We start from the raw sequence: 27,650 nt of genomic DNA on the forward strand, positions 1-27,650 counted from the left end.
CTCTCGACTTGAGACACGACAAACGAGCCCCTCCCTCATCACTCTTTCACCTGACTGCTGCTCTCTCCTCTCTCTCTCTCCCCCGCGCGCCCGCTTCACCACGGTGCAACGAGCCCCTCCTTCACCTGACCGCAGCGCTCTGCTCTCCTCCTCTCTCTGCCTCCTCTCTGACAGTCAGTCAGCTGTTCCTGTCAAAAACATGACGTGTCGTGGCTTTTATACCTATGGATGTTAACATTAGAGCTGGACAGTATTATGTTACAAGGCTGGTAAACATATAGCTTCGCTGTTTGTTTTTGTCTTGTTAGGTTTTTTTATGATAACTCAAATATTAGATTTTTTCCACAAATAGGCCTGTTTTTAAATATTTTAAATAATTAATCCATAATTTAATGAGGTCCCACCCATAGATATAGAAATAGAAGTATATAGTTTCTTTATCTATGGTCCTGGCGCCCCCTGCACCCTTCAACCTGGGCCAGGAATGTAGCCTTTCCCCATCTACCTTGGTCTAAATGATCAAACATGTAATGTAAGAATAGATAAAATTAACAGCTTTATGCTTTAATCCATGCAGACTAGACTGCATGCTCTTTTTTGGATGAGGAACAATAGTGAGAGACTTGACTTGACATAATCTGCGACTTGACTTGACTCGACAACCTTGTGACTTGACTCGACTTGACTTGACAAGACAACCTTGTGACTTGACTCGACTTGACTCGACATAACCTTGTGACTTGACTTGACTTGACTTGACATAACCTTGTGACTTGACTTGCCCATGATAAAAAAACTTGGGATTTGCTTGAGACTTGGACCAAATTCCTCGATACTTGCTTGCGACTCGGATTGGAGGGACTTGTGCAATTGTCTGCTGTACAGTGTATAATGATCTAATATATGTGTAGTATATACATAGTACAGCACTGTATAAGTTTGAAGTTTTTAATATATAACCATTATCACTACTATTATCATTATTATTACATTACATAACTATGGTGATAATTACAGACAGACAAAGATCAAAGACAAGTGCATTTTGAAAATAATTTAACCCTAATCCCACCACTTTTTTCTTTTTTGCTGATCTGAAAAATGATCCAATCCGTGACTCAAAACCATGATATGATCCGAACCATGAATCTTTTGATCCGTTGCAGCCCTATTGTTAGATGAAGTGTGTCCCGAAGCTGTCTTTAATAGTTTCTTGTAGAGAGGAGCAGGATATTGCTGTTCAAGACTTAAGACATAATGTAACTGCATCATAAAGCCTACATGAACTGCATGGTCTTCAGGGATGAATAGTCTCTCCTATTGCTATTGTACTGTTTTTTCAGCTATAGTAACATTAATTGTTAGTAATGTAGCAGCCTAGTTTTGAATGACAGGGTCCCTGCTATCACATGTTGTTAAAACAGTGCAGTATGGAAGTATTACACTCAACCAACACCAGGGAAGGCAGTCTGTAATACATGCAATGAAGGTGTCAGCACTCATCAGCATCCTGCATCATTCCTTGCCTGGCTGTGCTGAAGATGCTACTTCAAGATGATGAGGGTCCCTCCACAAAAGGCATCAGAACACTCAGGCAAGCCATGAGGGAGAGCCTGGACAAGCGTTTCTCAAAAGTAAAAGACACAAAAACTGTGGTGCTGGCCTGTCTCTTAGATCCTCATTATAAGAGTCATCCATTCTCCTCTGCCATGACATTGAGCAAGGATGGTTGAAAGAGGAAGAGGACGCTGCCACACAACAGACCACTTGAGAGGAGCAATGCTGCCACAGAAGGAGCCAGTGTGGAGGAGCAGGCAGCTGCATATGGGACACATGAGAATGAAACACCCACAAAAGGCAACAGAGAGAAAACTGGTGACCTGCTGGCCAGTATCTGCGTTAAGGATGAGCTACATCTGTACCTGAAGGAGCCAGTGATCAACAGGCAGAAAGAGGACCCACTCCAGTGGTGGAGACAGAATGAAGGGCGCTTCAAGCTACTTATGAAACAACAAGAAACTCTGCTTTTTCCACCACAATCTGGTGCTGCTCAATTGGGACTACTAATTGATTTGAGACTCACATTTCTGTGCAAATTTTATTTAACTTTGTTTGTTTTACTTTATAAAACTTCAGGAAGCTATTTATTTATTTATTTATAATATATTTAATAATTTATTTATTATAAGAGATGCTGCTGACCCTGGGAGCTCCCTGCACTTTTTGTAAGCTGTTTAATAAACATATGCTTAAAGACATTTAAACCAAGTTAAGTGTTGGAGTTTGTATTAATTAAAATTTTGACACCAATATTTTCACTTTTACTGCAAATGAATATCGGCTCCAAATATCGGTTATCGGCCTCCTTGACTACTAACAATCGGTATCGGCCCTGAAAAAACCATATCGGTCTATCTCTATCTTTCACAAAATATCTTAACTAACTAACTAAGTAAGAAAAGTTAGAATGACTAAATTTAGCCATTACTGAATTTATTAAGTGTTCAAAATACTGGCAAGAGCAGAGGCTGATTTCTCTCACTGGCTGGAAAAAGTAATACAGAATGTAACAAAGTCTCAGTTTACATTCATCCTGACACTAAAATGTTTTAAAACTGATTTGTTTTTAATCATTAGATTTTTCAGTAAAAGCTGCATTAAGCAACGTTTGGCTGTTAGGATGACATAAAGGACGGTTCTTGTGAAGACTATATACACTTGACAGAACAAAACAGGCTGCATTATTTCACAAACAGCTACTTTGTAACTGTAACTTTGTAATTCAATTTATTTAAACATATGCAATATTTTTGTTGTTTTTTGTTTAACAATAGCACTTTTGAAAGCAATATGATCAGATCAAATTCTGAGTTTAAATTCAGAATTATGACAAGAAAGTCAAGATTATGAGAATAAACTCAGAATTTTGAGAATAAATTCAACTGTAATTCTGACTTTTTCTCCACTTAAAATTCAGAACTTTAACTTTAAGCTCAAGACTCAATACATTTTACACTTGTGGCCTAAGCTCAAATAAATTTTAAACACTACTACTAAATATGAGTTAAATTTTAACAGCAGATCACAGTTATCAACTCAAAAACCACAAGAAAAAAAAAAACTAAAGTTGATGACTAATTACAAAATAAGCTCTTCGCCATATTTAACATGTTCTACCTGTGAAACTCAAGATGTTCGACTAATATTGAAACAACAACTAACATTTCTGTAAGACAAACAAAAGTTAATCTGAAACCTACAAGTACAATGTTATTAAGACAACATTAGTAACCACTCTGATCATATTCCCTTCCTGAAAACTCCACAAGGAAGTAAAGAACAATCATCAATGACAGAGAACATATGAACTGAATCATTATTCTCTGTCAGCTTCACGCTCAGAAAGGAATATCACAACTCATCATCGTGGTTAGCGAGACCAAACACTTTAGAAACACATTTCTCAAGTCAGAAACTATAGAAATGATCCCTGAAAGTATAGTCTTAGTTTGACTGAGGGTGAAAGCAGCAGGTCATTCACAGGAGACTCATTCTCACTCAGGGTTCAGAGGTTCAGAACATAATCAAGATATAATTCCTGTTCATAAATCCTGTTCACTTAATTTCTACAAGAAAGGCTCCATCCACTCCTTTCCACTGGCCAGCATACAGACTGATGCTGGCAAAAACTATAATATACTGTAGACATTACAACAAGGCATACATTCATGTATAATTCACTGTCAACTTTGCAAATATTATGTTATTAATTTGTCTCTAAAAAGGTTCAATATTAAAATAGATTTCTGTACACACTGAGGCTTTATTTCTCTCCTCACAATTCAAAATGAAGCAAAGAGCAGTGATCAGTGGCAGTAAAGAGTCAGTATGATCTGAATTATAAATCACTTTCTGATTCAGCTCAGACCTGAAACATCTCATCATCATCATGACAAGCAGACCATATTTCATTTTAGACACCTTCAACCACACGTATGCCTTGAACGTATGCCTTGTTGTAATGTCTACAGTATATTATAGTTTTTGCCAGAACCAGTCTGTATGCTGGCCAGTGGAAAATAAGTAGAAAATAAGTGAACAGGATTTATGAACAGGAATTATATCTTGATTATGTTCTGAACCTCTGAACCCTGAGTGAGAATGAGTCTCCTGTGAATGACCTGCTGCTTTCACCCTCAGTCAAACTAAGACTATACTTTCAGGGATCATTTCTATAGTTTCTGACTTGAGAAATGTGTTTCTAAAGTGTTTGGTCTCGCTAACCACGATGATGAGTCGTGATATTCCTTTCTGAGCGTGAAGCTGACAGAGAATAATGATTCAGTTCATATGTTCTCTGTCATTGATGATCGTTCTTTACTTCTTTATGGAGTTTTGAGGAAGGGAATATGATCAGAGTGGGTGTTTTTGTTGTCTGAAAAGAAATAATAATCTTTTGTAAGAGAGTAGATATGGGACCGTTTTTTTCTTACTGGTCTTTACCTTGACTTTTATCCATGTGGTTGTTGTGTAATTAGATGCATTTTATGTGGTTAAAATCAGACATTTTCTCAGACCTACTCAAACTCAGCAGTAACAAATGGTTATAAATCCCTGTGTGGTCTTTCCTCAGGTACCTGTCTGACCTCCTCCACCACAATACCCCGTCCAGGAACCTACAGTCCTCGTACATGGACCCACTGTCCACTCGATAAATCAGCCTGAGAACTTTTGGTTACAGAGCGTTCAGTGTGGCAGCACCCAACCTCTGCAGCTCTCTGCTGGCAGAGACCTGCGATGCTCCACACCTGTTCACTTGCAAAAAACTTCAGGAAACCCACTTATTCATCAAGACTTATGACCTCAAACTTCACACATCACCAGTCATTGCTGTTCTCTTCTTGTTTTGTTCTTTTTGTATTTGCTTTATTTTTGTTTCATACCCTGTAAAGCAGCCTTGGGTTCTCTGAAAGTTGCTATATAAATCCAAGTTATTACTATCATTACTATGATTTGTTAGTGGTGTATTGCCTGCTGTATCCACTAATGAAAAAGTTATTTTTGCTGTGTAGAAGTAGGATGTGTTTAGTGAACCAAGTTAAGTTTGATAAGGGAAGAACTAGATGATGAATTGGTTGGAGGATTACAGAGATGTGATCAACAATTCTGATAATCAGAAACATTGATGCAGTGCTAAAGAATCAATACATCTCATTAGGATGTGCATATATTTCATTTTTGGCATCAATGAACTGCTGCTGTAACTTTCCTCTGTTTTCTCTCTCCTCCTGCCTCTGTCTGCACCGCTCTCACTTGACGCCTGCTGCCTCGCTCACACAAAACAGGCGCTCCCTCCTCCCTCTCCTGTCTCTACTCTTCATTTAAGAGATACACTGTTACAAGTCATTTATGCAAAATGTGAAAGTGGACAGCAGAGTACAGAGACACAAGTCTGACCCACAGAGACGTCATGTCACTGTGAGAGCAGGTAACACGTATCACTGTTTCCCCACACTAATCAAAACCACAGCACTCTTCATATGAAACAGAGCAGCTCATCATCTTACTGCAAAAATGCATTTTTAATAGTTATAAAGTTTGTTCAGATTCTTGTTAAGGCACGAGAGTCCTAATAAGATGTCAACACCACTGTAATGTCTCCTCTCTGCCTCTCCTATTACTACATTTAGTAAAACTATCAGGATTTCTTTTTGCAGCTAATAGCACTCTACAAATATAGAATCAATTGAATTGAAAAGTAAAGATTAAAGAGAAAGTAAATATATTGTATTGTATTGTGACAGAGCTGAATCATGTCATACTGAATCGTTGACTATTTAAAAACTTCTAAGATGTATCGTATCATTGAACATGTATCGAGATATGATGGTCTCAGTCAGTGAGATTCACACCCTTAACTTTCAGTGATGTTGCCTGAAGTGGCCAATGGCAGCTTATACCCACAAAGTACATCCTGTGAGTCAGACTAGCCTTTTAAAAAAAAATTATTATTATTATTATTATTGCATATCAGATCCTTCAGAGGTGATAATATAACTAACAAGATGGAGAAGTCAAGAGAAAATCTTTATTTTAAGAAGATTTATATATCCAGACAATTTATCTTACCATAATAAGGCTGTTTAAATTAGGAAACATAGGATTTGATAAAGAATCTAAATTAACAGGTTGTCAAAACGTTTGTTGTTTCTTTATTAAACAGTTTCTAAACTCTCCACTCTGATCATATTCCCTTCCTCAAAACTCCACAAGGAAGCAAAGAATGATCATCAATGACAGAGAACATATGAACTGAATCATTATTCTCTGTCAGCTTCACGCTCAGAAAGGAATATCGCGACTCATCATCGTGGTTAGCGAGACCAAACACTTTAGAAACACATTTCTCAAGTCAGAAACTATAGAAATGATCCCTGAAAGTATAGTCTTAGTTTGACTGAGGGTGAAAGCAGCAGGTCATTCACAGGAGACTCATTCTCACTCAGGGTTCCTCTCTGTCATCAACATGTTCCTCCAGTTGTTGTGTCTCATCCAGTCATGTGCTGCTACCAAATCACAGTAATGAAGAACCCAATGCTGCTTTACAGGGTATGAAACAAAAATAAATAAATAAACAAATGCAAAAAGAACAAAACAAGAAGAGAACAGCAATGACTGGTGAAGTGTGAAGTTTGAGGTCATAAGTCTTGATGAATATGTCATCTTAACAGCCAAACGTTGCTTAATGCAGCTTTTACTGAAAAATCTAATGATTAAAAACAAATCAGTTTTAAAAAAAATTTAGTGTCAGGATGAATGTAAACTGAGACTTTGTTACATTCTGTATTACTTTTTCCATACAGTGAGAGAAATCAGCCTGTGCTCTTGCCAGTATTTTGAACACTTAATAAATTCAGTAATGGCTAAATTTAGTCATTCTAACTTTTCTTACTTGGCTAGTTAGTTAAGATATTTTGTGAAAGATAGAGATAGACCGATATGTTTTTTTCAGGGCCGATACCGATTGTTAGTAGTCAAGGAGGTCGATAACCGATATTTGGAGCCGATATTCATTTGCAGTAAAAGTGAAAATATTGGTGTCAAAATTTTAATTAATACAAACTCCAACACTTAACTTGGTTTAAATGTCTTTAAGCATATGTTTATTAAACAGCTTACAAAAAGTGCAGGGAGCTCCCAGGGTCAGCAGCATCTCTTATAATAAATAAATTATTAAATATATTATAAATAAATAAATAAATAGCTTCCTGAAGTTTTATAAAGTAAAACAAACAAAGTTAAATAAAATTTGCACAGAAATGTGAGTCTCAAATCAATTAGTAGTCCCAATTGAGCAGCACCAGATTGTGGTGCAAAAAGCAGAGTTTCTTGCTTGTTTCATAAGTAGCTTGAAGCGCCCTTCATTCTGTCTCCACCACTGGAGTGGGTCCCCTTTCTGCCTGTCGATCACTGGCTCCTTCAGGTACAGATGTAGCTCATCCTTAACGCAGATACTGGCCAGCAGGTCACCAGTTTTCTCTCTGTTGCCTTTTGTGGGTGTTTCATTCTCATGTGTCCCATATGCAGCTGCCTGCTCCTCCACACTGGCTCCTTCTGTGGCAGCATTGCTCTTCTCGAGTGGTCTGTTGTGTGGCAGCGTCCTCTTCCTCTTTCAACCATCCTTGCTCAATGTCATGGCAGAGGAGAATGGATGACTCTTATAATGAGGATCTGAGAGACAGGCCAGCACCACAGTTTTTGTGTCTTCTACTTTTGAGAAACGCTTGTCCAGGCTCTCCCTCATGGCTTGCCTGAGCGTTCTGATGCCTTTTGTGGAGGGACCCTCATCATCATGAAGTAGCATCTGCAGCACAGCCAGGCAAGGAATGATGCAGGATGCTGATGAGTTACTGTGGCTCACCTCAAGTGTCACTTCATCTATTGGGAGAAGAGTTTCAATTAAATTGGACACAAGGGACCTGCAAGTCCTCCATGTTCACCACAGTAGATGGTAAGCGCACACTTTTGCTCCAGCATTCTTTGCAGCATGTGGAGCGTTGAGTTCCACCTTGTTGGAACAACCTGGATTATGTTGTGCTCTGGCAGGCCAAGTTCCCTCTGAATGTCTCACAAATGCTGTTTGGCCAGATTGGAGTGGTGGAAATGTGTGGCACACTTCTTAAGTATTGCAATGACATCTGTGACGGCTCTTTGACTTGATAGACCGTCATTCACCACAATTTGCAAGGTGTGCGCTGTGCAGCTGAGGTCTCGGGAGTTCAGCGAGCCTCATTCCCTTCACAATATTTGCTCCGCTGTCTCGAAGCACTAGTGCTACATTGTCTTTGCTCATCTTCCAGTCCTCAAGCATACTGAGGAATGTCTCTTTCAAGTTTTCCCCAGTGTGGGACCTGCTTTCTTGTCCATTCAGCGTCAATGAAATGGCATGTCAGGCTCATGAGAGATTCTGTCACACCAGACCAGCAGTCTGTGGTGAAGGAGAGAGAGTAGCCAGCATTTCATGTAGGCTTTATGATGCAGTTACATTACGTCTTAAGTCTTGAACAGCAATATCCTGCTCCTCTCTACAAGAAACTATTAAAGACAGCTTCGGGACACACTTCATCTAACAATAGGGCTGCAACGGATCAAAAGATTCATGGTTCGGATCATATCGTGGTTTTGAGTCACGGATCGGATTATTTTTCAGATCAGCAAAAAAGAAAAAAGTGGTGGGATTAGGGTTAAATTATTTTCAAAATGCACTTGTCTTTGATCTTTGTCTGTCTGTAATTATCACCATAGTTATGTAATGTAATAATAATGATAATAGTAATGATAATGGTAATAATATTAAAAAATTTATACTTATACAGTGCTGTACTATGTATATACTACACATATATTAGATCATTATACACTGTACAGCAGACAATTGCACAAGTCCCTCCAATCCGAGTCGCAAGCAAGTATCGAGGAATTTGGTCCAAGTCTCAAGCAAATCCCAAGTTTTATTATGGGCAAGTCAAGTCACAAGGTTATGTCAAGTCAAGTCAAGTCAAGTCACAAGGTTATGTCAAGTCAAGTCAAGTCAAGTCACAAAGTTATGTCGAGTCAAGTCGAGTCAAGTCACAAGGTTGTCAAGTCAAGTCGAGTCAAGTCACAAGGTTGTCGAGTCAAGTCAAGTCGCAGATTATGTCAAGTCAAGTCTCTCACTATTGTTCCTCATCCAAAAAAGAGCATGCAGTCTAGTCTGAATGGATTAAAGCATAAAGCTGTTAATTTGATCTATTCTTACATTACATGTTTGATCATTTAGACCAAGGTAGATGGGGAAAGGCTACATTCCTGGGCCCAGGTTGGAGGGTGCAGGGCAGGGGCGTCACTAGACCTAATACTGTACTGGGGCACAAAGAATTCATGAGAGCGCGCAAAGTGCGCAAGAAAAAAAACATATTCATCACTTATTTATCAGAAAAAAACATAAATAGTTCTTTAAACTATTCAATCATATCAGACTATGTTGTTGTCTAGATCTTTGATTAACCACCTGAAATGTACTGCGGTAATGTATTTGGCCTACTTGTGCACTTTACTCTAGACTTCTAGACCATTACTGATAAAAGCAAAAAGGAAGAGCAATGAATCTTTTTGAAATATTTATTTCAGTAAACATCTACAAATTGAACTTAATTAAACTTGAATGGTTTAAAAATTTGGCTCACGACTTGATGACAGGGAAAAATGTTTTTCTTCCTGAAAATAGACCATTTGAGAACCACTGCACCATCCATAGGCTACATCTGTCAACTTACACAAGCTAACACACAAGTCCTGAGCAGAACCAGCAGACCATAACCAACATTATGTTTCATGCTGATGAAACTCACTGGAAATTCCCCCCACAGCTCGTACAGCAAATTAATATGGTTGTCTTGATACCTGGAATAACGTTAGCTAACTTAGCATTAACTTAAGACAGACTTATGTTGCCTAGCTAGCTAGGACTTCACTTACCTCTCATTCCTCGCTGCTTTATCCCTGCTGCGGGCGAATAACTTTCTGATATCCATCTAGGAGTTACAGTTCGAGTCAAATCAAAATCAAAATAATATATTTAACAAGTTGTTGTCGGCTAACGTTATCTACCTCACGCAGTGATTCTCATCGCCTGCCTCTCTCTCTCTCTCTCTCTCTCTCTCGCGACTTCGAGTTGACACGGAAGTATTACCAGTCGAAGTCGCTATAGGTGAATAAATTACCATATTAATTAGCCATGTGCGCATTGTTTATGTGGAGTGAATACAGTAGCAATGAATTACCGTACAAAGTAGTATGTGCGCTGTAGTCAATGCTATGTAGACTTAAAACTCTGAAGTGATTTTTTTTTATTGGTGAAATTTTTACTGGGGCACTGCAGATCAATACTGGGGCACGTGCCCCAGTGAAATCTGTCTGGCGACGCGGCTGGTGCAGGGGGTGCCAGGACCATAGATAAAGAAACTATATACTTCTATTTCTATATCTATGGGTGGGACCTCATTAAATTATGGAGTAATTATTTAAAATATTTCAAAACAGACCTATTTGTGAAAAAAAAATCTAATATTTGAGTTATCATAAAAAAACCTAACAAGACAAAAACAAACAGCGAAGCTATATGTTTACCAGCCTTGTAACGTAATACTGTCCAGCTCTAATGTTAACATCCATAGGTATAAAAGCCACGACACGTCATGTTTTTGACAGGAACAGCTGACTGACTGTCAGAGAGGAGGCAGAGAGAGGAGGAGAGCAGAGCGCTGCGGTCAGGTGAAGGAGGGGCTCGTTGCACCGTGGCGAAGCGGGCGCGCGCGGGGGAGAGAGAGAGAGAGAGGAGAGAGCAGCAGTCAGGTGAAAGAGTGATGAGGGAGGGGCTCGTTTGTCGTGTCTCAAGTCGAGAGGAGTCATCAATCTTGTCTCAAGTCGAGGGGAGTCATCTTGTCTCAAGTCGAGTCTCGAGTCTCTGACCCTCCAAGTCCGAGTCGAGTTGCAAGTCGTCAAATTTGCGACTCGAGTCGACTCGAGTCCGAGTCCCTATGACTTGAGTCCAATTGTCTGCAATTTATTTATCTCTGAAATGATACAAATTATATTCTGTGTTTTGCCAGATGAGAATAAAAATGATTTTCTTTCATGCAACTCACACCACCATTTACTTATTTTACTTTACTGTATTCTGCAATATATTATAAGACAAATAACTTTCCTGTCTAACTTACTGCAATAGTGGACACATAAAGCTGATGATATGATTTTATTGAATCTCTAAAACCACACAGAGTTACCTGGAGCTGTTTTATATGATTGAACTCTGTACCATAAAGCTGCTTGGTAACGATCCTGAAATCTGGCATCTCTGATCAGATGGACCAGAGATCAACCGGGAAGTAAAAATGGAACAATGAAACTATCAGGAGAATATTTTCCACAGCACTTAATGTGGACTGTGGTGGTTCTACCCTTTTTTCTTTACATTTAATAAATAATTTGAAGAGTCTGCTCACTAAAATTGAAATACTAGATGGATGGAATGAAGCCGATCAGGCCACACATAACATCGACCAAGTCATCCATCACAGAGAAAATACTAAGCTTTTTTATACTTTAAACTCACTGAACTCCTCCCATCTGGCATGTAGGAAGCCCCCAAAAGCTTTAGAGATTATATTATCTCTACGGCAGATACCTCCAAAACTCTGCAACTCACACCAAAACTATTTAGATGGATGAATAGCACTAAAGGCCTGAGTAAAAGGTGGCGTCCCCACCCAGGTCATCACCATAAGTCATCGCATCAGTGATCTAGGACATTGGCTATCGTATGAAAACTTCTCCTTGAAGTACCATATAGTTTGCACACGTGCTCAGTTTGACAAAGTGATTAAAGCAATTCCCATATCAGTCAAACTGTTAGTTCAAAACATAGATAGGCAGTCATGAAATGCTAAGAAAGAGATTTAACATTGATCACAATAATTGTTTCTTTTGTTATACTGAAATTGAAACCACATGTTGTCCACAGGTCAATGTCTATACTGTATGACATTCTGGGAGGACTTGCAGGACTTGCTACCATCCAAAATCCCACTACATGTTCCTCTCACAAGAGAAACTATTGTGTTTGGTATTGATCTCAAGGACGTTAAAGGTCACTTGATATTAAACAGCCTTACACTACTGGCATTTTTTTTTATCTACACATCTAAATGGAGGAAAATTAAACCCCACTTCTCAGTTACTTAAAGGGACTTTATGGCTAATCATCTGAGTGCCTTAAAATTAATGGAAGGAAAATAATCCAAGTCTCTCCTCAAAACTTATGAAGAACTGAAAGTTTTTTATGACCCCTAGATCGACTTAATGCATTTTTCCTTTTCACAATTTTGTTTTTCTGTTTTTTTAGTTTATTTTTTTACTACTTATTGCTCTGCATTATAATATCAATGTTAAATTACTTTTCTATACCATGCCTTGTATGTTATTCCTCTATAATGTTTTTCTATGCCTTGTTGTAATTGTTTTGTTACAAATAAAGTTTTTAAAAATTCAGTCAGCCATCTTTGAAAAAAAAACAAACAAAAAAAAAGGTATCCCATAGCAACAACAAGATCAAAGAACAGTGTTCTGATGATGTCATCAAGTCACTTCCGGAATGTTGTGCTATAAAATTCTGATTCTCAGAATCAAACCTGCATCAGACACGATTTTCACTGTCAAGTATTCAGACACGAATTTCATCGTCACAAGTTAGGAAAGAGGTTTTACAAGTTCAAACGCGAGTTACAATGGAAACGACACAAAGTCAGAGAAAGCAGAGGAGGCAGAGGAGAAACAACGCTGAGATCCATCAGCAGACTCATCAAGTCAAGGATTTCGCCACCAGACGCCTTGATTTCTACCTCCATTCCCTGGAGGAGGAAATAAGGTGCGAGCTTAAGGACAGCGAGGCAAGGCTGACCAGGGGTCGATCTGAGCAGAGGCTCCACTTGGACATCCACGTGGACTCGCTGACTGCTCTCATCGATCAGCTCCAGGACAAGCAAGAGGACAACAAGAGCAAAGAGCAGATGCAGAGTGAAATATGTAGACTGCAAGCCCTGCTAGACGCGGCTCCAGCCAAACATAACCGCTCTGAACAGGAAGATACTGAGACTCTGAAATTACGTTTCAGGAAAATCTGCTTCATGCTGCGGACAGCTCAGAGCGACCTTGAGCAGAAGACATCCTACACCAAAGAACTTGAAGTCAAGTTGGAGGCCATGACCAAAAAGAACGAGGACCTTCAAAGTGAAGTCGAGGCCATGAAGTTACAGGTCCGTGTTGAGAAACAGCTGCGTGCCGTGGCTGAAACCAACATGGAGACGACAACTCATGGCCTTAAGTTGCAGCTTTTTGAAAAGGACACCGCAGAGTTTGAGGCTCGCACAAAGGCTGAACAGCTGGAGGCCAAACTTGTATTTGAGCGGGATCAAGCTCATAAGCTGCAAGCAAAGCTGAACAAAATGGAGGAGAGTCTCGCTAAACAGAAGGAGGATGCAAAAAAGACACTGGAACGAGTCAAGGCTTCCCATCAAGCCCAGCTGGAGGAACAAAAAGCAGAGACCAGGAAGATTTCTTCTGCCCTGAAAAAGGCAGAGGATCTGCTGGAGACTCAGCGTTGCAGCTGGCAGCAGAAGGTGGAAGAAACAGAAAAATCAAAGACTTTCTTTGCGGCTCAACTTGAAGAGCAGAAACAAGAAAACAAAACTCTTGCAGATGCTCTGCAGAAGGTTGAGCAGCAGCTGGAAACTCATCATAACGAGTGGCAGAAGGAAAAATCATCCCTCCTTCAGGCCACAGAAGACCTCAGGAAGACTCTCCAGGAAAAGGAGCAGGAGTGGAAGAAGAAAGAGTTCTCCCTGAACTCCCAGCTGACAGCTCTAGAGAGTCAGCTAGCCAAGAAGAAAAAGAAGAAGAAGTGGTACCGTGTACTCATGTGTGGCGTCTGAAGATCATCTACAGCCCACACACAGACTTCCAGCTCAGGGACAGGGACTTACACAAACACAGGTATTTGTGAGTATTAATCAGTTTTAACCCCCAAACAGCACTTTGAAAACGGCTGTTTGAGGGTCAAGACTTTACGTTGGTGCAGCACGGTGGTCAGCACTGCCCCCCTCACAGCAGAAAGATCCTGAATCTTAAACCCACTTGGATCAGGGTCTTTCTGCATGGAGTTCAGATGTTTTCCCCGTGATTACGTGGGTTTCCTCCAGGAGCTCTGGTTTCCCCACGCTAAAAACAAAAAAAGAAAATTGCACATACTCACATATATACTCCCAGCCGTCCGTGAAGAGGGGGATCTCTCTTTGAATTGCTTTTCCCGAGGTTTCTTCCCCTGTGTCTTAAGAACTCTTCATGAGTTTTTCCTCGTCTTCTTGGAGAGCTTGGGCTGGGCGCCTCTTCCTGAACTGGATCTGCGAGACACATTTAAACACCATCAGCCACATGAATGAACATCACTATTGTACATCAAAAAAATAAAAAAAAATAAAATAAATAAATGTCATGTTTCTTGGTCATTTGTTTTTTAGAATTTAAAGTTGCACTTTGTGTCACATTTGATATTAAATGGTTTGTTTGATGAATAAATCAGGGACAAACAGTGATCGGTCAGTTTTGTTGACTAGATCTCAAAGATGCTCATCAGCACATGGTCAGTTACAGTTCTGAACAGTTCTGTACACACATACACGCTAAAAGATCTGCCATAACACCCGAAAAAGGTTGCTTGATTGCAGAAAACAATGGTTTGAACAATGGTGGTTTGGTTGTGACATTTCCTAAATTTACACCCTGATTTAAAAAAAAAAATACTACATGTACTTTAAAATGATGGGACCTTACACTGCTTTGGTAGTGACATGAGAATGTGGGACTTTTTTTCACATACAGCCTCATGATTTTAAATAAAATATATGTTGTTGAAATAAGAGGTTATGGTTTGGGAAAGCTGCCTCCCAACTGAAACTACACTACAAATCAGCAAATAAGTCATTCCCAGTAACTCACGGAAGATTTTATTTGGGTCATCAAATACATTAAAGACCATTGAAGAATTAATGCAAATTTAAGATTTGTATCTGTAGTAAACCTTTTAAAAAGAATTTCAAATGTGTACATATTGTTTTTTTGATGACAGGAAAAAATGAGAGCCTGTTAATTCTGCTTAAATTCACTTATTTTGTCTGGTTTATATATTAGGCTAAAAGGTCCTATATTGTTACACAGCCTAAATGCATTTATTTCTGATTTAAAGAACTTAAATACTTAATATGTTCTCGAGAACACAGGTCAACATAATATAAGACGATCTGGAAATGACAGTAAAACTGGTCACGGCCATTCATTTATGCACATATTAACTTTTACCAAAATGTGTTGATAAGGCCTATTGTGGACTGTTTCTTGATGGTTTATCTTTTTTAAAAAGTGGATCCTAAGGAACAAAGTTTGGGAAACACTGCTATGTAAGGGATCCTGCAGGGTTCTGCATCACACTGTCATGATTTATTTCACAATAACGACCTGCTCACTGTACATTATCCTGCTTGATAAATGGTTATTCACAAAAAAAATAAAAAAAATTGACACAAAATATTAATTTCAAAGTGATTTTGGTAATTTAACAGTGACTCTATTTTTCCTGCAGAGTCTATAATTAGAACTGTATCCATAGCAACAGTCTGTTTTTCATAACAACGGTCTGTTAGTCTTAGCAACGGTCTGCTATACAGAAATAACACATACATTGTGTCCATGTAGTCCACATGTGTCTAGAGATGAAACGGTACCAACATTTCATATTGGAATGAAAGAATTAAAATTCTTTATTTCAAACATGTAAAAAAAATGAAAGAAAAAGAAATAAAACAATAGAAATAAATAAAAACAAACAAACAAAGTTCAATAAACCTATACAGCAAACTCAACAGGCAAATATGGTTCTGCATAGAACCCCAAGTTAGGGTTCTGGGTGGGACAGAGTCCCAAGTTTTTTTATCATGGGCAAGTCAAGTCAAGTCAAGTCACAAGGTTATGTCGAGTCAAGTCAAGTCAAGTCAAGTCACAAGGTTATGTCGAGTCAAGTCAAGTCAAGTCACAAGGTTATGTCGAGTCAAGTCGAGTCAAGTCACAAGGTTGCTGAGTCAAGTCAAGTCACAAGGTTGTCGAGTCAAGTCAAGTCAAGTCACAGATTATGTCAAGTCAAGTCTCTCACTATTGTTCCTCATCCAAAGAAGAACATGCAGTCTAGTCTGAATGGATTAAAGCATAAAGCTGTTAATTTGATCTATTCTTACATTACATGTTTGATCATTTAGACCAAGGTAGATGGGGAAAGGCTACATTCCTGGGCCCAGGTTGGAGGGTGCAGTGGGTGCCAGGACCATAGATAAAGAAACTATATACTTCTATTTCTGTATCTATGGGTGGGACCTCATTAAATTATGGAGTAATTATTTAAAATATTTCAAAACAGGCCTATTTGTGGAAAAAAATCTAATATTTGAGTTATCATAATAGCCCCCCCCAGTTGTTCTTAATATAGTGAAGAACCCCCCCCCCCCCCCCAAAAAAAAAAAAAAAAAAAACACACACAAATGGTTTGGCCATCAAACTTTGACGTTGTCTTTTTTTGTTCGGTATGCTCTATGTGCGGTCGGTAGAAGTCCGATGCACAGAGAAGAAAAGTTATGGTCTGGATTTCACTCAAGGCGATGTGACGGCTTTTAAATCAGAGATGCGCTGCACACACACACACTTCTTACTATTATCACTGTATATTTCCGTATCAATATTATCAGCAACCTTGTTTCAAGTGATTAACAGACACGTCTGGAGGGACTGTGAGCTAGCAGAGCTGCTGCTTATGTTTATATAACGTTACTGGGAAAAAACAATATATATTAAATGCACGAACGTATGTGACTTAATTTGCAAAGCATTGTGTATTTATGAAATATTCTAATATTTTGAGATGCTGGAGAATAAAGTCAGCTATAATTCTGACGTTTTCTCCTCATAATTTTGACTTTCTTGTCATAAATCTGAATTTAAACTCAGAATTTTGACTTAATTCTCATCATTCTGACTTTATTCCCAGAACTCTGACTATTTTCTGATTTTCTAGGGCTTCATGTGAAAAATTAATTTGAGTTTTGACATTCAACTCACTTCAATCTGTCCCTAATCCTCATGTGTAATTTTATAAACTAAACAATTAAACAATTAAAAAGATAAAATATTTGTTTCCAATTTCGTAAATACTTGAAAGGGAATGGGAAAAAACAGCATATATTAAATGCATGAACATATGTGACTTAATTTGCAAAGCATTGTGGGTGTGGATGAAAATGAAATCAAACATTAAAGAGCAGTTTAGTGTAAAGGATTATTATTGTGGTTTTTGTTACAGTCATATTTTGTTTACTGATCATTAATCGATCATTTTGGTCGAGTGAAAAAGAGGAACCCTGAGTGAGAATGAGTCTCCTGTGAATGACCTGCTGCTTTCACCCTCAGTCAAACTAAGACTATACTTTCAGGGATCATTTCTATAGTTTCTGACTTGAGAAATGTGTTTCTAAAGTGTTTGGTCTCGCTAACCACGATGATGAGTCGTGATATTCCTTTCTGAGCGTGAAGCTGACAGACAATAATGATTCAGTTCATATGTTCTCTGTCATTGATGATCGTTCTTTACTTCTTTGTGGAGTTTTGAGGAAGGGAATATGATCAGAGTGGTTACAATTACTGCCTTAGTAACATTTTCTGTTATAAATGCTTTAGTTTTGTTAAAATACTAGGTTTTTGTAGTTGGACTAGAAAAATTTTAGTTTGTTATGTCTGTCTTTGAAGTACTGGTGTTATCTCTCTATAATTGTTGACATTATAGTGTATGTAATTTGTTTATTTTTTCTCCGAAATATAACGTACTTAAGACTTAATTTAAGTTGTATTTTTCCTTTAATTATTCTTCTATTTCATGTTCAGTCAACACATCACCGTATGTGTCACTCTCTCTGAGGGTGAGCTGTTTCAGGAGACAGTATAGCAAATTAACACTTCCACCCCTGGGCACAGTCAAAGCCTACTAATACAGGTGTGCGATCACCTACCTAGTCTCTTTTTTCCTCCTGGAACGGCGTGAGTATTGGTTTCAGATTGAGATGTAATTCTGTGAAGTTTCTGATAGATATGGTTATCTGCCTTCTTCCTACAGGAGCTGATCGCAAGGAAGAGTGTGCGGATCATTGGTTTTGGTGTGGCGCTGCAGGGAGCATCTTTTCCCGTGAGGGAGAACGCTACCTCCCGTGGCTGACATTGTGTGCTTGGGCTGAGAGGAGCCGCTGCGGCCAGGAGGTCGTACGCTACCTGAGGCTTTATTCCACACCTGTGCTGTCATCGCACTCAGTCCGAGAGACAGCCTTGGCTTCCCAGGCTATGTCGCAGGACGGCGATGGTGAGGTTTTCCCCTCTTCTCCAAAGAAGGACGGTGGCCTCTGTCCTATCTTAAACCTGAAGAGGTTCAACGGCTTCCTGAGGCGCCTCTCTTTCCGTATGCTTCGTCTGTCATGCCTTCTGTCATCCATAAGGCAGGGAGAGTGGTTCACTACGGTGGATCTCCGCGATGCATACTTCCACATTCCCATACACAGAGGCGACAGCTCGACACCTTGGCAGTGTTGAACCACCTCAAGGACCTGGGGCTGGCCTTGAACAGGGAGAAGAGTTGCCTGGTTCCATGAAGGAGGGTGGAGTATCTTGGTTTGGTCCTGGATTCAACCTCGATGAGAGCTGTCCTGACCTCAAAGAGGACAGCGGTGTTGATGGACAGCTTGTCACAGTTGACTGTGGCAAAGTGTGTATCAGTGGAGCATGGCCGGAGGCTGTTGGGCCTCATGGCAGCAGCATCCCAGGTGGTGCCCGTGGGGTTGCTTCACATGAGGCCGCTGCAGCGTTGGCTTGCCAGGCACAAGGTGAGCCCCCACGAGGATGGCTGGAGGGCTATCCCAGTGTCTTCCATTTGCCTTCCCATGATTGCATGGTGGACCACAGCCCTAGGCTTCAGGGGAGGAGTTCCACTGGACCCAGTGTGCTCAAGGGTGACCATAACAACAGACACCTCAGAGGCTGGCTGGGGTGCCCTATGGGAGAATCACCCAGCCCACGGCCAGTGGAGCCCCTTTTGGAGAGGGGTTCAAATCAACTTGTTCGAACTGGGAACAGTGTATTGAGCTTTGGTGTATTTTTGGCCAGTGATTCAAGGGAAGCACGTGTTGGTGCGGACCGACAATTCAACCATGGTCGCTTACATCAACCACCAGGGGGGTCTGCAGTCATGGTCTCTGCACGACTTGGCAGGTCCAGCATGAATACTGGGAGTAGACGTTCTTGCAGGTCAGTGGCCCCGAGGCCTGTTGTATGCATTTCCTCCGTTTCCCCTCATGCCAGCCGTTATGGCCAAGGCAGGGATGATGGGGGCCAGGGTTCTGCTAGTGGCCCCAGATTGGCCACATCAGCTATGGATGGCAGCTTTGCAGAGGCTGCTGGCAGGAACCCCATGGTGCCTCCCAGTCAGGCCGGACATGCTATCGCAGGCTCGAGGATAGCTCTGGCACCTGGGTCCACGAATTTTCAGGCTGCATGTTTGGCCCTTAGACAGGAGCCGCCCACCAGTTTGAGCCCTGCTGTTATGGCTACCCTGCAGGCAGCCAGAGTTCCCTCTTCCAGGGTAATTTATGCTGGCAGGTGGAAGAGGTTTTGCCAGTGGTGTGCAGGGAGGGCCTGGAACCCGGTCTCCTGTGGGACACAGGGGGTCCTCTTGTTTTTGCAGTTTCCGTCCTGTTTGCGGTTGGGGGAAGAGGGTTCAGCCGTCTCTCTCCTGCCAAATCCGGCCTTCTTACCCAAGGTGCTCCCTCGATCCTTTGTGTTTCATCCTTTCATCCTCCGCCACATGAATCTGCAGAGGCGGCTCAGTTGCACCTGGTCTGTGCTGTCTGGTTCTTGAGGGTGTACATCACCCGTACAAGCCCAGTTAGGCAGACTGACCAACTTTTTGGGAGTTTTAGGAGAGCTGGGCTAGGCCAAGCTCTGTCCAAGCAGCTCTTGGTCCACTGGGTTGTCCAGGCCATAGCTCTGGCCTATGACAATGCTGGAGTCACTACACCTAGTGGGGTGGTGGCCCACTCCACCAGGGGGATGGCTGCCTCTTGGGCACTCTTCAAGGGGGCACCCTTCGAGGACATTTGTGCGGCAGCCGGTTGGGCCTCCTCTGGTACCTTTGCCAGATCACAAGGTTTGCTGTGACGAGAGTAAGTGACATGAAAACATGTTTTGATCTGTTTATGCCATTGTCACTAAAAAAAAGTCATCATTGTTATGATAAACCTTGAAGGAAAAAAGTCCATGGCAACATCTGGAATGACACTGATGAGGAATACCTGGATGCCTACATTGGTGTTCTTCTTCTTGCTGGAGTGTACAGATCCAGCAATGAGGCCACTGATAGTCTCTGGGACGCATCGACAGGCCGGAATAATTTCCGGGCAACTATGTCACTTCAGACCTTTCAAATGATATCAAGAGTCCTCAGATTTGACAACAGACCCCAGAGCAAAATCTGACAAACTTGCTCCCATCAGGGATGTCTGGGAGAGATGGGTGCAGCTCCTTCCACTGATGTTCAACCCAGGTCCAGTGGTGACAGTAGATGAACGTTTTCTCCCTTTCCATGGAAAATGCCGATTCCGGCAATACATGCTCAGTGTAGGTCACAACATCACTTGTGACATTTTTTTTTTTATCAGCTATGACCTTGGACAAGAACTTCTCAGGAGGAAACTCACCATGGTGGGCACAGTAAAAAAATAAACCTGAGCTGCCTGCTGAAATGTTGCAGGCGAAGGACAAGGCTCCACTTTCCTCAAAGTTTGTTTTTACAGACACCACCACTGCTGTTTCATACTGTCGAAAAAAATGATGGAATGTGATACTGATGACCACTCTTCACAAAGATGCAGCTGTGTCTTCAGGAAGTGACAAAAAGCCCATAATCATCCTGGACTATAACAAAAACAAACATTGCACCACAATCATCAGAACGCTCAGGCAAGCCATGAGGGAGAGCCTGGACAAGCGTTTCTCAAAAGTAAAAGACACAAAAACTGTGGTGCTGGCCTGTCTCTTAGATCCTCATTATAAGAGTCATGCATTCTCCTCTGCCATGACATTGAGCAAGGATGGTTGAAAGAGGAAGAGGACGCTGCCACACAACAGACCACTCGAGAGGAGCAATGCTGCCACAGAAGGAGCCAGTGTGGAGGAGCAGGCAGCTGCATATGGGACACATGAGAATGAAACACCCACAAAAGGCAACAGAGAGAAAACTGGTGACCTGCTGGCCAGTATCTGCGTTGAGGATGAGCTACATCTGTACCTCAAGGAGCCAGTGATCGACAGGCGGAAAAGAGACCCACTCCAGTGGTGGAGACAGAATGAAGGGCGCTTCAAGCTACTTGCGAAACAGTCAAGAAAGTTTCTTTGTGCACTACCCTCATCAATTCCAAGTAAGCACGTCTTCAGTGAAGTCTCTGCAATTTATGAGAGCAAGAGAAGCCGTCTGACTGGAGAGCAGGCTGAACAACTCTGCTTTGTGCACCACAATCTGGTGCTGCTCAATTGGGACTACTAATTGATTTGAGACTCACATTTCTGTGCAAATTTTATTTAACTTTGTGTGACACTCAGCTAAGCTCTAAAACTTACCTACAGGCGAACTTCAATGATGAAGCCAACAGTCAGTGTGGGTCAAAATGCCATAACAGGCTGTTTTATTACAATGAAGGGTCACTAACATCAATTAAACGGTTAAAAAATAGCATGTCTCGCTGCAGGGGGTGGTGGCACACCAGTCAGCAGGCTGGTGCATCGGTAGTATACTATAGGTGAACAACACAAAAATAAATAATTATATACCAAAACTAGAAAACAAAATAAACCCTCTTTACCCCAACAGAAACACACCCAAACTAATACCAGTGCCACAGCAAACCTTAAAAGGATAACACCACAAATCAGTGGGTGAACTCCCACTGCACCAGCTGGTCCTGTGACCAAAGACCAACACCAGCTGCAGCACTAAAACAAAAAGGAGAGCTATAGGTTAGCCATACTTACTAGACCCAATAAACAAAATTCAAATAATATAATAGGCTGTAAACGGCAACCAGCACTTTCCCTGCAAATTTAACGGAGCACATGTTAAGTCTCAGTCTACAGACATGCAAACAATGCTTGGTAACAAGGAGACATTCCCATACCTCGCCACTGGCACAATTCTGGGACTGTTAGGACCGTTTACAAAAGAAAGAATTAATTATTGGCTGACCCACATTTTTACAAAGATTCCGTATTTACATAATATATATAAATAAATTACCTCAGGGTGCATTTTGCACCCCTACATAACCTTTAAAAACAAATATCTCCAACAACAGATTTGATTGGCTTACCAAGGCAGCATGTGCACAGGAGTGAACTCAGTAGCCTGAGTGAAGCTAACACACCTGTGCTTCATGAGCCTCTTAACAACTCCAGTGCTCTCCTCCTGATTGGCCAGTTGTACCTGCCTCTCAGTATCCCCCTGCTACAACCGTTTTATTAGTGTTTTTTAATGTAACTTTGTAATTTAATTTATTTAAAAATATGCAATATTTTTGTTGTTGTTGTTTTACTTTTTTTTAACAATGACACTTTTGATTTGATCAATATAATCACATCATATTGATCAGATCAAATTCTGAGTTTAAATTCAGAATTATGACAAGAAAGTCAAGATTATGAGAATAAACTTAGAATTTTGAGAATAAATTCAACTATAATTCTGACTTTTTCTCCACTTAAAATTCAGAATTTTAACTTTAAGCTCAAGACTCAATACATTTTACACTTGTGGCCTAAACTCAAATAAATTTTACACTACTACCAAATATGAGTTAAATTTTAACAGCAGATCACAGTTATCAACTCAAAAACCACAAGAAAAAAAATAAGTTGATGACTAATTACAAAACAGGTTCTTCACTATATTTAACATGTTCTACCTGTGAAACTCAAGATGTTCTACAGAGGGATAACACCAACATTTCTGTCAGACAAACAAAACTAAATGTGAAACCTAAAACTACAGTATTTTTATTAAGACAACATTAGTAACCACTCTGATCATATTCCCTTCCTCAAAACTCCACCAAGAAGTAAAGAACGATCATCAATGACAGAGAACATATGAACTGAATCATTATTCTCTGTCAGCTTCACGCTCAGAAAGGAATATCACGACTCATCATCGTGGTTAGCGAGACCAAACACTTTAGAAACACATTTCTCAAGTCAGAAACTATAGAAATGATCCCTGAAAGTATAGTCTTAGTTTGACTGAGGGTGAAAGCAGCAGCTCATTCACAGGAGACTCATTCTCACTCAGGGTTCCTCTTTTTCACTCGACCAAAATGATCGATTCATTAATTAATCACTTAATAATTCAGGTCGATTCATGATCAGTAAACAAAATATGACCTGAGCTTTAAGTTAAAATTCTGAATTTTAAGTCAGAATTCAGAGGAGAAAAAGTCAGAATTATAGTTGAATTTATTCTCATAATTCTGAATTTAAACTCAGAATTTTGACTATTTTCTGACTTTTCTAGGGCTTCATGTGAAAAATTTATTTTAGTTCTGACATCAAATAAATAAATGTTCCTCATGTGGCCCTAATTATCATCTTTCTGATAAATGACCTGAATTATAAAGTGATTTTAATGAACTGATTATCAAAATTTCTGACCACATCTCTTTCAGTCCACTATCATCAAGTTTTCTCCTTACTAGAAAATCTACTTTCATTTGTGGATACAGGAGACTGGATGCAAAATTTATACATTTTCTTGAACTGATAGTTGAACAATAATAATTTAGCCAATAATAATAATAATGATAATGATAATAATAATAATAATAATAATAATAATAATAATAATAATACAAACAAGGCAGAGCCAAACAATGAGAAAACCTGTGAAGTCTGGAAAAATGATACACAAAACATCCATTATCTGTTAATAACACAAATTAATTAATGATTAATCATCAAAATCTCTACGGTGGACATTACACTACTACCACATATGAGTTAAATTTTAACATCAGATCACATTTATCAACTCAAAAACCACGAGAAAAAAATAACTTCACCTGATGACCAATTACAAAATAGTCTCTTTCCCATATTTGAAATGAAAAATATTCTCCCAGTGAAACTTAATGTTCTACATTAATTATAACAACAGTATTTCACTGAAAGACATAATTCAGTCTAGACTACAAAAATCTAGTATTTTAACAAATTTTAAAGAATTGTAAAATCAATACTGATATTGAAACAGTAATTATAACCACTCTGATCATATTCCCTTCCTCAAAACTCCACAAAGAAGCAATTAACACTCATCAATGACAGAGAACATATGAACTGAATCATTATTCTCTGTCAGCTTCACGCTCAGAAAGGAATATCACGACTCATCATCGTGGTTAGTGAGACCAAACACTTTAGAAACACATTTCTCAAGTCAGAAACTATAGAAATGATCCCTGAAAGTATAGTCTTAGTTTGACTGAGGGTGAAAGCAGCAGGTCATTCACAGGAGACTCATTCTCACTCAGGGTTCAGAGGTTCAGAACATAATCAAGATATAATTCCTGTTCATAAATCCTGTCCACTTATTTTCTACTTATTTTCCACTGGCCAGCATACAGACTGGTGCTGGCAAAAACTATAATATACTGTAGACATTACAACAAGGCATACGTTCATGTATAATTCAGTGCATGTCAACTTTGCAAATATATATCTAATATTATGTTATTAATTTGTCTCTAAAAAGGTTCAATATTAAAACAGATTTCTGTACACACTTTATTTCTCTCCTCACAGCACATATTCATCTATTCACAACACTGTCCATTCTACAACCCAGACCCAACTATCTGACCTGATGCAGATTCTTCCTTTCTGTTAAAACAAAACCAGGTTCAGCTGAACCACAGCTAACCTGAGAGTCTGAGCCACTCATCACAGGTGTGTCAGAGTCTCATCATCATGTAAAGCACTGGGGAGTGTGTGTCTGACACTCTTAAAAAAGGTTAGGTTTCTAGGATTCATTTTACTTAATGTTCATTTTTGACAAAACAGCTTTGGAATTAATCACTTATTCTTTTGCAGCAGGAAGTTTCCTGCAGGCTGGCAGCCTCAGCTTTTCAGAGATAAGATAGATGCAGATAATAATCACATTTAAAAAGCCTGAGAATGACCCAAAATGATTTGTTTATCAAAATAGTTGGCGATTAATTAACTGTTCAATTAATAATTGATTAACCATTTAATCACTGCAGCTTTTCAGAATCTGTTTTTCTTACTTTGAAGCAAGCTTTTCTTTATCACAACTCATTGCTGCTTTTGTCTCCTGACTGTCAGCTCTCTGTATCACAGACATGCTGTCAGAGACACTCAATGTCTGCTTGTGCTTTTTACAGTTTTACTTTTAACACACAACAAAAAGAGACACAACAACTGGAGGAACATGTTGATGGCAGAGAGGAACCCTGAGTGAGAATGAGTCTCCTGTGAATGACCTGCTGCTTTCACCCTCAGTCAAACTAAGACTATACTTTCAGAGATCATTTCTATAGTTTCTGACTTGAGAAATGTGTTTCTAAAGTGTTTGGTCTCGCTAACCACGATGATGAGTCATGATATTCCTTTCTGAGCGTGAAGCTGACACAGAATAATGATTCAGTTCATATGTTTTGTGTCATTGATGATTGTTCTTTACTTTCCTGTGGAGTTTTGAGGAAGGGAATATGATCAGAGTGGTTACTAATGTTGTCTTAATAACAATACTGTAGTTTTAGGTTTCAGATTAAGTTTTGTTTGTCTGACAGAAATATTAGTTGTTTCAATATTAGTAGAACATCTTGAGTTTCACAGTTAGAACATGTTAAATATGGTGAAGAGCCTATTTTGTAATTATTCATCAACTTTAGTTTTTTTTTTCTTGTGGTTTTTGAGTTGGTAATTGTGATCTGCTGTTAAAATTTAACTCATATTTGGTAGTAGTGTTTAAAATTTATTTGAGCTTAGGCCACAAGTGTAAAATGTATTGAGTCTTGAGCTTAAAGTTAAAATTCTGAATTTTAAGTGGAGAAAAAGTCAGAATTATAGTTGAATTTATTCTCAAAATTCTGAGTTTATTCTCATAATCTTGACTTTCTTGTCATAATTCTGAATTTAAACTCAGAATTTGATCTGATCATATTGCTTTCAAAAGTGCTATTGTTAAACAAAAAGCAACAAAAATATTACATATGTTTAAATAAATTAAATTACAAAGTTACAGTTACAAAGTAGCTGTTTGTGAAATAATGCAGCCTGTTTTGTTCTGTCAAGTGTATATAGTCTTCACAAGAACCGTCCTTTATGTCATCCTAACAGCCAAACGTTGCTTAATGCAGCTTTTACTGAAAAATCTAATGATTAAAAACAAATCAGTTTTAAAACATTTTAGTGTCAGGATGAATGTAAACTGAGACTTTGTTACATTCTGTATTACTTTTTCCAGCCAGTGAGAGAAATCAGCCTCTGCTCTTGCCAGTATTTTGAACACTTAATAAATTCAGTAATGGCTAAATTTAGTCATTCTAACTTTTCTTACTTGGCTAGTTAGTTAAGATATTTTGTGAAAGATAGAGATAGACCGATATGGTTTTTTCAGGGCCGATACCGATTGTTAGTAGTCAAGGAGGCCAATAACCGATATTTGGAGCCGATATTCATTTGCAGTAAAAGTGAAAATATTGGTGTCAAAATTTTAATTAATACAAACTCCAACACTTAACTTGGTTTAAATGTCTTTAAGCATATGTTTATTAAACAGCTTACAAAAAGTGCAGGGAGCTCCCAGGGTCAGCAGCATCTCTTATAATAAATAAATTATTAAATATATTATAAATAAATAAATAAATAAATAGCTTCCTGAAGTTTTATAAAGTAAAACAAACAAAGTTAAATAAAATTTGCACAGAAATGTGAGTCTCAAATCAATTAGTAGTCCCAACTGAGCAGCACCAGATTGTGGTGGAAAAAGCAGAGTTTCTTGCTTGTTTCATAAGTAGCTTGAAGCGCCCTTCATTCTGTCTCCACCACTGGAGTGGGTCCTCTTTCTGCCTGTCGATCACTGGCTCCTTCAGGTACAGATGTAGCTCATCCTCAACGCAGATACTGGCCAGCAGGTCAACAGTTTTCTCTCTGTTGCCTTTTGTGGGTGTTTCATTCTCATGTGTCCCATATGCAGCTGCCTGCTCCTCCACACTGGCTCCTTCTGTGGCAGCATTGCTCTTCTCGAGTGGTCTGTTGTGTGGCAGCGTCCTCTTCCTCTTTCAACCATCCTTGCTCAATGTTGTGGCAGAGGAGAATGCATGACTCTTATAATGAGGATCTGAGAGACAGGC

At 39.5% G+C, this 27,650-nt stretch overlaps 1 protein-coding gene and 7 non-coding genes across 8 annotated transcripts; 4 read left to right on the top strand and 4 right to left on the bottom strand.

Moving 5' to 3' along the window:
• Window positions 1-3,290: 3,290 nt before the first annotated feature.
• Window positions 3,291-3,506, bottom strand: LOC146330626 (small nucleolar RNA U3). The gene has a single exon (XR_014769907.1). It is a non-coding gene; the product is annotated as a small nucleolar RNA U3 (small nucleolar RNA).
• Window positions 3,507-4,207: 701 nt separating this feature from the next.
• LOC146330627 (small nucleolar RNA U3) lies at window positions 4,208-4,423 on the top strand. The gene has a single exon (XR_014769894.1). It is a non-coding gene; the product is annotated as a small nucleolar RNA U3 (small nucleolar RNA).
• A 1,811-nt stretch (window positions 4,424-6,234) lies between these two features.
• LOC146330628 (small nucleolar RNA U3) lies at window positions 6,235-6,450 on the bottom strand. Its single transcript, XR_014769929.1, has one exon. It is a non-coding gene; the product is annotated as a small nucleolar RNA U3 (small nucleolar RNA).
• A 6,377-nt stretch (window positions 6,451-12,827) lies between these two features.
• On the top strand, window positions 12,828-14,030 carry LOC146330629 (uncharacterized). Its single transcript, XM_084711535.1, has one exon. It carries the CDS (start codon window positions 12,828-12,830, stop codon window positions 14,028-14,030), a length of 1,203 nt encoding a protein of 400 aa, XP_084567661.1.
• A 3,581-nt stretch (window positions 14,031-17,611) lies between these two features.
• On the top strand, window positions 17,612-17,827 carry LOC146330630 (small nucleolar RNA U3). The gene has a single exon (XR_014769899.1). It is a non-coding gene; the product is annotated as a small nucleolar RNA U3 (small nucleolar RNA).
• A 5,470-nt stretch (window positions 17,828-23,297) lies between these two features.
• On the bottom strand, window positions 23,298-23,513 carry LOC146330631 (small nucleolar RNA U3). Its single transcript, XR_014769884.1, has one exon. It is a non-coding gene; the product is annotated as a small nucleolar RNA U3 (small nucleolar RNA).
• Window positions 23,514-24,534: 1,021 nt separating this feature from the next.
• On the bottom strand, window positions 24,535-24,750 carry LOC146330632 (small nucleolar RNA U3). Its single transcript, XR_014769913.1, has one exon. It is a non-coding gene; the product is annotated as a small nucleolar RNA U3 (small nucleolar RNA).
• Window positions 24,751-25,801: 1,051 nt separating this feature from the next.
• Window positions 25,802-26,017, top strand: LOC146330633 (small nucleolar RNA U3). The gene has a single exon (XR_014769924.1). It is a non-coding gene; the product is annotated as a small nucleolar RNA U3 (small nucleolar RNA).
• Window positions 26,018-27,650: the final 1,633 nt, after the last annotated feature.

This window comes from Lutjanus erythropterus, chromosome 3 (genome assembly GCF_056507025.1).
Source record: "Lutjanus erythropterus isolate fLutEry1 chromosome 3, fLutEry1.hap2, whole genome shotgun sequence".
NCBI lineage: Eukaryota > Metazoa > Chordata > Actinopteri > Lutjaniformes > Lutjanidae > Lutjanus > Lutjanus erythropterus.

What these genes read in the sequence shown, in the direction of transcription:
- LOC146330629 (XM_084711535.1), top strand. Translation starts at nt 12,828, where the DNA reads ATGGAAACGACACAAAGTCAGAGAAAGCAGAGGAGGCAGAGGAGAAAC.